This window comes from Leptonotus elevatus, chromosome 6 (assembly GCF_054856555.1).
Source record: "Leptonotus elevatus isolate MCC_2025b chromosome 6, RoL_Lele_1.0, whole genome shotgun sequence".
Lineage (NCBI taxonomy): Eukaryota > Metazoa > Chordata > Actinopteri > Syngnathiformes > Syngnathidae > Leptonotus > Leptonotus elevatus.
Genome location: NC_141244.1, coordinates 18960405 through 18970399, shown reverse-complemented (window position 1 = coordinate 18970399; position 9995 = coordinate 18960405). Strand labels below are relative to the sequence as shown.

Sequence of the window (9995 nt, the reverse complement as noted above, 5' to 3'; positions counted from 1 at the left end):
TTTTCTTTCCAATTTTCCCACCCCAAAATTTTAAAACATAATTTTTTAGGTAGTAGAAATGTCTAGGAAAAAAATTAAGATATAAAATATATTTAAAAAATAGAAAATATAATATATGAGTTTTTTCCAGAAAAACAAAAGCGTTTGTTGAATATATACTACAAGCTAGCAGTTATGAATAATTATCATCTAGCTGTATTTAATGAAGTGGCAGCAGGCCAGTGTGCACAGCGTCCAAAAAGCAATCAAGTGTAGTTATGTTGTCATGTTATTTTCTCTGCAAAGAACAAATGGATGCCAGATGAATGATGCAATTTTAAAGGAAAAAGGAAAAAAAGAGGAAAACTTTGAATTTACTGGCTGACGCTCACTTTTACACTATCATTCAAATTTGTGAAGCCTGAATGGAGTTAATTTGGAAATAACACCGGAAATACACATAGAAGATACTTTTAAGAAAAAAGCCACATAATTTGAAACAAAAAAATACTAATACCCAGTTGTTAGTCATCCAAAATAACTTTTTCCCCTCTATATTTATTTTTCAATATCTTTCAAAGAAAAATTTGAAGCCCCTCTGGTGCCAGGGTATGACTTACTTTTTTTTTTTGGGCAATCTGTACCCACAGTTTAGCATGTCAATAACAAACAAAGAAGGGCACTCGAATATATAGATACAAGTTTGATTCATTTGAAAACTGGAGTAGTGTATTGTGTGAAACGGGCGTGAAACTCCATGCTATTTTGATATTGTGGAAATGCAAAACTGAAAACACTGCCATCTTCAGGCCAGAAAATGCAATTGCGGTTTAGGTTTTGATATAGGCTGATAGGAGGGAGCGCAAAGGTAGCGCCAACTTCAGCGTCGCTGCTCATTTGAGTTATCCACCGTTTGTAGAACAATCTAACTTGTTTCTACATATGAGTGTCCTTTGATTCATATTGACGTGCTAAACTGTGGGTACAGATTAGTTAAAAAATAAAAATAAGTCATACCCTGGCACCAGAGGCGCTTTTTATTGAAATATTTTTTCTGAGTGAGAAAAAAATAGTTTTTTCAGTTCTTCAAGCAAAATGTTTAAGAACAGTTACGGCCATAGTTATTTGGGTTAAAGACTTTTGATCATGAAAAAAATATTAATTTCTGCCATTTTCACTTTGAAAGTAATGTTTTTAGGGGAAAATTTGTTTTTATTTAAAAATCTAATTTTGGGTGGGGGTGAGGGAATATTTACATTTTTTTCTTCTGGAAAACATCCGGAGGCATAAATGTATTGTCATGATATGTTTTATTTGCGTTGACATTAGAGCGCGTCATCGTCTTTGGCTTAGCGTAAAATAATACGTCCAGTGAAATGCAGTCTTAACTCATTTTGGTCACATTCTGTTAGCATTTTTCCATATTAACAGGAAGAGCGGATGAAATCTCTTGAATGTTTGCTTGTGGATGGCTTGATAGGAAGCTGGCGGGCTAGCGTGGATGGCTATGTCGCTACCTAAGCGTTGTGAAGTTGTTGCTCAGCGTGACTTTTGCCCACCGCGTCCGGGTTTGCCAGGGGGTCCAAGTCTGCAAACAGGTTGAACCACGCTGACAGGTCCTTGGACGGCCCGGAACAGCTTGCTGCTATAAAGGTGGGTGAAAAAAGACAAATTGTACTCTGGGAATTCCAAGTAATTTTTAACAGATTAAAGTAACGATATTACAAAAAAAATAAAGATAAAGATGGATTATACAAGAAAGAAAGGTTCCCCCCCACCCCCAATAAACTGGCAGTTTATGACAAATAGTCCAATGAAAAGTGAGATTTTTTAATTATAAAAATAAAAAACTGATTTATTAGGAAGAAAAGTTCTTTTTTGGGGGGGGGGGTGTTTAAAAAAATAAAGAAAATAAATAATTTTACAATAAATAACATTTACATTTATTAAAAAGAAAAGTTAAATTATGTGGCCTTTTATTTTTAAATTCAAGAATAAAATTGCAATCTTAGAACACAGCATGTAACAATGGGGGGGGGGGGGCACAAATGGTTAAAACCTGCCATTGAGTCTTAATGTTGCACATGTCAGTCCACTGGCTCCTTGGGGGTGTTCTGTTGCCGCGGCAACAGGCTGCGAGGTAGTGCCGGCTCCCTCTGAAGAAGCCAAACAATCGGACATTTATCTCCTTCCACTTGCAATTTCTTTGCCGACTTCTTTGTGCTTACCTGCAAGTCGAGCAGCAGACTGCAACGTCTTCAAGTTGTGGTCCAGAAGCTGAGACGGTAGAAAGAGCGAGCGCGGCTCCGCGGCGCCAGCGGCGGCCTCATCGCGGGCGTCTTCGAACACCGGACTCCACTGTCGGGTCAAGGGGGCGGAGTCGTGAAGCGACATGCCTCCCAGGATCTCCTCCAGCAAGGCCGAGTTGTCCTTGTCATCGTCTGGAAGCGCCCACGATGATTCGCATGTTTCTCCTTTCGAAAAGAACAAAGGATCACTATTTACAAATTCACCAGTGTGAAGTCATTTATACTGATTACAATTTTTATTTCCAAATATTTATTTTCCATGTTTCTAAAGGATGGTTGAGTACATTTTTACCTTCTCTTGGAGTGCTCGCGTTGTCATCGCCCAATGAGACCAGTCTACAAAATATAAACACCCGAAAGTGTGTTAGTTTTATTAAATATAAAAATTAAAGTTGTCATTTGATAGGAACGTACTCTTCATTTGTGGCCTTGTCGTCAGCTTTTTTCTCTGCTTTACTTTTCTTCCTCTTCTTCTTCTCCCTTGATGACTCCTGCCAACGCCGCGGCATCGTCACGCGGATGATTCAATATGAAATGCTGACGTGAAATAGAAAATCATTTAGGTCTGACCTCGTAGCGCGGACATCCCTTGAAGTTCTCGTGAATGGCGGCCATGGTGTGGGATGTCTTCTCCCAGAAGTGCAGCAGAGTGGTCTGGAGGGACACCAGAAAGCGGGTCAGGGTCAGGGGCACACCTGGCGGGACCCCGCCCCCCTCCCTGCCGAGAGCGCCAACGAGTTCTACCTGGTAGGTGGCGAGCACGTGTGACAGCAGGTTGCAGCGACTGGCTCCCAGCAGGTCCACCTTCTGGCACACGTCAGTCTTCAGCTGGTCGAAGCTTTGCTTGGTGCAGCGGACCTCCGCCTGAACCTGACGTGCACGCACACAAATATGACGACACACAAGACCTGCTTGTGTCATTTTGCTGGCATGACAAGTCTTCTATAGGGAAATGCTGCCCTCTAGTGGACATTTTGGAAAATCCCCCTGACTTGAAACCCTAAGCCGAGATCTTTATTACGAACCCAAATCCATAGCCAGACTTTAAATCCTACTTTGAAACTCTGAACCGAGTTTCAAAGCCCAACCCAGGCTTCATCTTGGCTTAAAATTCTACTTTGAAACCTTAACCCAGACTTGAAACTCGTGGGGTAAAAAATAACAATCAGAATTATTTTTGACTGATATTGAAATCACAATTTGATGTTAAATCTCAATTTTGAATCTACTACAGTATTTGTGTGTGAATATTCGTTATATAAGGAAAATAGAAAATCAACAGGAACAAAATAAAATTCTTTCCCTAACTTATAATGCTAATTTTGGCTAGCCAGTCAATGAGGTTTCCTATTGACTGCTAGCAACAAGATGTTGTAATTAACTCATTCACTGCCATTGACGGCTATAGATGTAAAAAATTCATTTGAACTATTTCTATAAGTTTAACATTTTTCCCACTTTTGTTATCAAGAGAATGAAAACCTATAACTTTTTTTTATTGTATTAGAGCAGATATACAATTTGTGATTAATCGTGAGTTAACTAGTGTTAAAGTCATGCAATTAATTATGATTAAAAATGGTAATTGCCTGACACCCTAATTTTTAATAATATTTTCTTAAAATTATTATTTTTTTAATTGTTAAAAAAATAAATATAATTATTTTATTTATTTATTTAAAAAAAAGAAAAGAGTATTAAAAATGAGGGGTGTCAGGTGATGAAATTTTTTAATCGTAATTAATCGCATGACTTCACTAGTTAACTCACGATTAATCACATATGTTATATCTGTTCTAAATGCACAAAAAAAAAATCTAGGTTTTCATACTCGTTAACAAAAGTGGAAAAAAATGTTAAACTAATAGAAATAGCTCAAATGAATTTATGACGTCTATAGCCGTCAATGGCAGTGAATGAGTTACGTATATGTAACGTGTGTCATTCTGTTTATTTATTTACTTTATGTGGGTTTCATTTGACTGTAAATTCCAACTAGGGTGTCAGGGATAATGTTTTTTTTTTTTGATTATATTGTTTTGATGATCATGAGAATCCAAAATTCATATCGCTATTACAGTTAGAATCATTTAAATCCTCACCCTGACTTGAAGCTCCACACAAATCTCGATGGTCTCACCTTGCGGAACTTGTCCATCTGCTTGCGCGTGTCCGGGTCCAGCTCAGCGGAGACGTCCTTCATCCACAGCAGGGCTCCTCTGTACTCGGTGCGGCTCTGCTCCATGCGCTTGACCGTCAGCCACGTGTCCGAGATGGCCCGGAAGCGGAACGTCTCCACCTCCTGGTACAGGCGGCACAGGGGCTTCCTCAGCGCCAGCCTGCGTGAGGCGTTACCGTGACGATTAGGATGGTTGATGGGGGTTATTTAATGAGAGACGAGAGGTGAGGCCGACCTCTGCTGGGAGGAGAAGCAGAGCGCTTTGCCCGTGGCCTGCATGATCTTTCCCGCCCGGCTTTTGTCCTGCGAGCGCAGGAAGCGGCCCAGCTCGTTCTCCTCCTGGGAAAGAACTGGAAGCAAAGGCGGAATGGGGATTTTGACATCGTGGACGACTTGTCAGTGATGATGTGGTGGGCACGTACAGGAGATCCTCTTCTGGTACTGCTCGATCACCTTCAGCAGGTCCATGCATGTCCGCTGGATGGAGTGAAACACCTGATGAGCAAAACAAACACACGAAGGAAAATAAAATTGGTTTGAAACCCTAAATTGAAATCGCAAGCTGTTTTTAAAAACAGGAGCAGCGGACCTCAAGTTTGGCGTCCAACTCGGCGTCCGAGGCCACCACGTGCTGGTCCTCCTTCTTGCCGCTCACCCTAATGAGCGTCTGTTTGGTTTTCCAGTAGCGCTGCTGGAAGCGGTTCACCACCGAACCCGAGTCCTGGCCCAGGAGCGCACGCTCCACATGGTCGCCCGAGGAACCGCTATTCGGAGAAAACACACACGTGACGTCAGGAATGGGTTAAAGAGGCCATGTTACATACAAAGATGAGAGTAAGATGTACTCACAAGTTCCTGCCTTCCATCTTTTACTATTGATAAGCTGTGGGGAATAGGAATCATTTTGTCATTCTTTTAAATTCATGAAACACATATGAAACAATTACAGGTTTGAAACCTGAACCCTGGCTTCAAATCTTACTTTGAAACGTCAACCCTGTCTTCAAACTCAAACACGGGCTTCAAACCATACTTTGAATCAGTAATCTTTAAAGCCAATACAAGGCTTGAAAACCTAACCCCCCCATATACACAGTACTGTACAGTAGAATGGGTCACCTACTTGGAGCTGCAGTCTTCACTCCTCCCACCTGTCACATCTGTCGTCCAGAGGCATTCTGGCGTAAAACATCGTAAAACCAACCACTCAAATGAAACGTCGACCCGCATTGTTTGCTAGATGATGCAAAAACTTTTGTTAAAACTAAAAAAAAAAAACTATCCTTCCAGGAAACCATGTGCTGAATAAACTGAAACAAGGACGACCACCACGTAAAATAAGTTTTTTGACAGCACGTGAACATTAATGTTAGACGAGAACAATGAATAAAATGCTTAAAAATAATATATTGCCTACACTCTACATTATAAACAAAGTGAAGTTTGCTGTTACGATTTAAAAAAAAGGAAACAAGGAGGAAGTAGTGTTGACAGTTCTTCTTCGAAGTTTAAACGTCACTTATTGACAGACTATCACTTATGTTCCGGAGGACTACAAAAACGGTAATAAATATTTAGGACATCTAATTAAGTTTTGGTTACTACTGTCTGCTGTATCACATTGGCTTAGTGTATTGTATTCGATTAAATATGAAATTTGTATCCATAAAATGATTTTATGGGTATGAATTTGGGTTTGTTAGCAAGTGCTAAAGGAGCTAAAGCTAGCGAGCTAACACATTGACGTTCAATGGTTGACTTATCGGTGCACGAGCGCCCCCTAGGCATTCCGGAGAACCACCGAACTACTTTACAGCTACAACAGAACATCACATTTAGAAATATAGCTGTTTAAATTTCGGCTAACTACATGAGTATTTTTTATTAAAATTAAATAGCTGATTGATAAATACAGTACTTTCATTATTATTATATTTGTCGCAGCGCACCGGTCACGAGCCCTGATCGTGCACGCGCCTCTGCACGGAGATGACAACACACACAAGCATACATTATTGTTGTTTTTATTATTAAATCAAGTCAATCGAACTAAAGTCAAGTGGCTGCTTTCGTATGAATGAACGACACATTGAGCACGCGGAACCCTCGCGCACCAGTTTACACCACTGGCTTTACTATTATTCCGCCAACATAAATAATATATACATGTAAATACCTAAAAAGACGACACATCATTGCACGCACCTCACCGTGTTTTCCTTAAACTGCCACGATCGTCTGCTTCCATCATCATCATCATCTTCATCAACGCCGCATCCTTTTTTTCCTATCTGGTTACGTCACCAATGCGACGCCCTCAATCCCCTATCTCCGTTCTGATTGGCCGCTCCAACCCAGGGTTTGTCTCGCTCAAACAAGATAAATAAAATCATCATAATAAGATAATTGTGTGTCTTTGTCGGAAAACCGGTTTGACGGCATGAATGTGACCAGCTCTAGTGAATGTGGATACAATAAATAGAAATGTTGCAGGTGCGCCTATTGAAATTGCAAGTGTTAATTGACATAAAACCAACATTGTTGTTGAAGTAAATCAAAAAAACAAAAATCAAAAAATCATTTATTAGCCACCAAAGCACTACTTAATAAGATTAACTCTAACAAATCTAACATGTTTGATGATAAGCATAGAACAGGAAATTGAAAAGTGCCTTACCTCCATCTTGTGGCATCTTTTTGCAATTACAAACCTTTTCTGTTGGTCATCAAATACTTTCAGATTTTCCCCACTCTCGTCAAATCACAGACACCTTCATGGTCTCACAGAAAGTTAGATCTTATAAGTTTTGCATCCATCCATTGAAAGTTCAATAGATTATTAACAAACATTCCCATTAGAAGGCACCGCCATGTATATATTTTTTTGTGCCTTTCTCTTTTTTTCTCTCTATCTAGCCAGTTATCCTCCAAGGTGCAGTTCCTCACGCCTCCAAAGGGTGGGACTAGAACACAAAGCAAATGCCTGTACCTTAATCGTCTTCCCCCTCCACTTACTGGATCCCCCATCCACCCCCCTTGTGGGGGCCCCGAGCTTTATTCCATCCCGCCGCCGTAGTGCAGCTGATATAATAGCGTGTAGGTTTTGTTGTCACCTGAAGGCACTTTGTTGTCACACCCTAAATGGATGTACCTGTTTGGAGAGTTCGCACAATTTTACACCTCAGCACACCACCGCATTACACGTGTGAGTGTGAGTGTGTGTGTGTTTTCCAAATTGATTATGTCAGCGTGTGCATGAAGCCCCTTGATCCGCGGGCCCCCCACCGATTCGCCCTTCGCCGTTAGCGTGTCGTAAATTAGCGAGCCGCTTTGCATCTCGGCCTTAAACAAGAACCCTGAACCCCTCGCCTCATTTTTGATGGACTCAATTTTCAAGAGTCTCCGCCAAGGCCGACGTCCTTCACCCCCCCCCCCCCCCGTTTTGAGGTTCATCTCGATGCTATCGGCGGACGTTGGATTTCTTAAATGAGACGGGGAGACAATCGTGGCGCTCAGCAAGCTTCCCCTCTGCCGCTTAATTGCGTTAACGATATGGATCAGGGATGTGTGTGTCATTGCTGCTTTGATCTGACATTGTGCGCTTCTTCTTTGGGCTCTTTTAGTGAATTTCCCTACTGTGTGATCGATAGTCTTGTAGCGCTTTCACTTCCACCCTTGCTGGCGTCTAAAAAGCTAGCATGACTTCTTTTTGACTTACTGGGGACTCTTAATGCCATGGGTGTTAAATTCATTTCCATCACAGGCTACGTTGTAGTTGTGGCTTGAGATGGAAATGAGTTTGACATTTCTACAGTACTTAAAACACAAATGCCTGTCGGCCTTCAAGTAAAAAAGTGTTTTGGGGGGGTTTAGCCGCCTTCTGTGGTTGCCAGTTTGCCACTGTCCTGCTGGATGACTCTGTTATGATCCGACTGTGTCAAGCAATTTGCCGCTCCTACACGGCATGTATCTAACGGACATAAGCGCTACTTTCTGGGTCCACTAGAAAAGATTACCGAGACTGCAAGAAGAACCTGCGGCCATTTTGTGAACTGCAGACGCCCTTTCGACAAAAAAAAGTATGCCTGTGATGATTGTTATATTGCCTCATGTGATTTTTGTGTTCTAAAAACATTAGAACTCTGTCACGTAGATGCTAGCTATCATATCCGTTAGCCTGTCTATTGCGTTTACCATTATGTTAGCATTAAGCTAGCAGATTTACGTTGCTGTTTTAAACGCATAACATGTCATTCGTCAACGGGGACTTGCATTAAACACTTTGAAGCATTTTTTTTTCTGAAGAACTGGTTACTAGCTATTTGCCAAACTGTTTTTCAATTTTAGCAAAATATCGTCTGAATGACAGCTCCATTCACGTATAACCCGCACGTCAGGTCACTCATATCTGAAAGCACCTATATCGTTTTCAAACGTAGGAAGTAAAAGTATGAAGTCATCAGAAAACTAAATACTGACAAAGTTGTACTTGGTTACTTCCCACCATTGTCATTACCTGACCCCAACCCCCCCGAGATTGACTTCCACCACCACGTGAAAGCCTGACATTTACATTCAAGCAATTCCTGGCAAACAGGTCATGGAATCACAAGCAGTCGTCACCTCCGGGAAGACGCTGAGTCGATCCGTTGGGCCACCAAGATGTGGTCTCCCCCACTCCCTTGGCCTGTTTTCCCCTTCTTTCGCCAGTAAACCCGGCGGAACACATTTAGATCCCGCGCAACTCCTGGGTGCCCACTCATCACTCTGCGCTGCGTTTGAAGATTACGCCGCTCAGAGACATCCTCGCTGGGCACCCGGGCGGCTTAGAGGGTCGCAATCCGTAATCCCTTACCCTTCACGGGGAATTCTCCACGCGCTGAAATACGGCGGCCTCTCACGGTTCGCGGGAACTATCGCCGCCTCGGGCCGAGATAGATGGACGACGCGTCGCGATGAATGCGGGAGGAAAGTGGAGGCCGTTAAATTTGAAAGTAACTTCCACACGGCTCAGCAATCCTGTTGGCGAGCAGGCGGTGATGTGAGGGCCTCGCTTACACACAGACGCCGACAACGTTTAGGATGATGGAGCGGAGAAAAGGATGTACTCTTGTCCTTAAAAACACCAACATTATTTATCTCGCAGCATCCTTGCTGCTGACGAGAAGTCAAACATTCTAAGTGTATGTTTTAACAATGTTGAGTAGACAAGTAACTTTAAGTAAAAACAAGTAACCTCTCACAACGCCACATACCAGAAATGCAAACTGGTCAAACACAGCGCGCGCATCACATTCAATGCTACATTTTTGGTAGGACTCTATTATGGGCACATTTATACACTTTCAAAAGTTATTGACAGTCTTTAAACATATTGAAACACCCTCTTTAAAGAATTTAGCCTGTTTTCACGGTCTCGCTCACATAGTTCTCCAAATAATGTGTGAATGATAACAAAGTTTGCTAGCTTAATGCTAATATACAATGTAACCAACACACAGGCTAAACGAAATTAGCATAGAAGCTAC

At 41.7% G+C, this 9995-nt stretch overlaps 1 protein-coding gene across 3 annotated transcripts; it reads right to left on the bottom strand.

Moving 5' to 3' along the window:
- Nucleotides 1-1160: 1160 nt before the first annotated feature.
- ica1 (islet cell autoantigen 1) lies at nucleotides 1161-6841 on the bottom strand. Of its 3 annotated transcripts, none has more exons than XM_086078061.1 (14): nucleotides 6678-6841; nucleotides 5591-5645; nucleotides 5317-5350; nucleotides 5057-5231; nucleotides 4890-4962; nucleotides 4703-4817; nucleotides 4429-4627; nucleotides 3033-3158; nucleotides 2859-2942; nucleotides 2703-2779; nucleotides 2581-2624; nucleotides 2208-2453; nucleotides 2043-2135; nucleotides 1162-1624 (listed from the first exon to the last, which is right to left on the bottom strand). In XM_086078061.1, the coding sequence occupies exons 3-14, from the start codon at nucleotides 5331-5333 to the stop codon at nucleotides 1497-1499; spliced, it is 1377 nt and encodes a 458-aa protein (XP_085934187.1). In that variant the 5' UTR covers nucleotides 5334-5350; nucleotides 5591-5645; nucleotides 6678-6841; the 3' UTR covers nucleotides 1162-1496. The 3 variants fall into 3 exon arrangements, with proteins under 3 accessions (XP_085934188.1, XP_085934187.1, XP_085934186.1); XM_086078060.1 differs by having other exon boundaries at nucleotides 6673-6794; XM_086078062.1 differs by having other exon boundaries at nucleotides 1161-1624; nucleotides 5591-6768.
- Nucleotides 6842-9995: the final 3154 nt, after the last annotated feature.

Coding starts and splice junctions, on each gene's coding strand:
- ica1 (XM_086078061.1), bottom strand. Junction 3,159..4,428: donor AGATGGACAAGTTCCGCAAG/GTGAGACCATCG, acceptor CGTGCACGTCAG/GTTCAGGCGGAGGTCCGCTG. Junction 2,943..3,032: donor ACGTGCTCGCCACCTACCAG/GTAGAACTCGTT, acceptor GTGTCCCTCCAG/ACCACTCTGCTGCACTTCTG.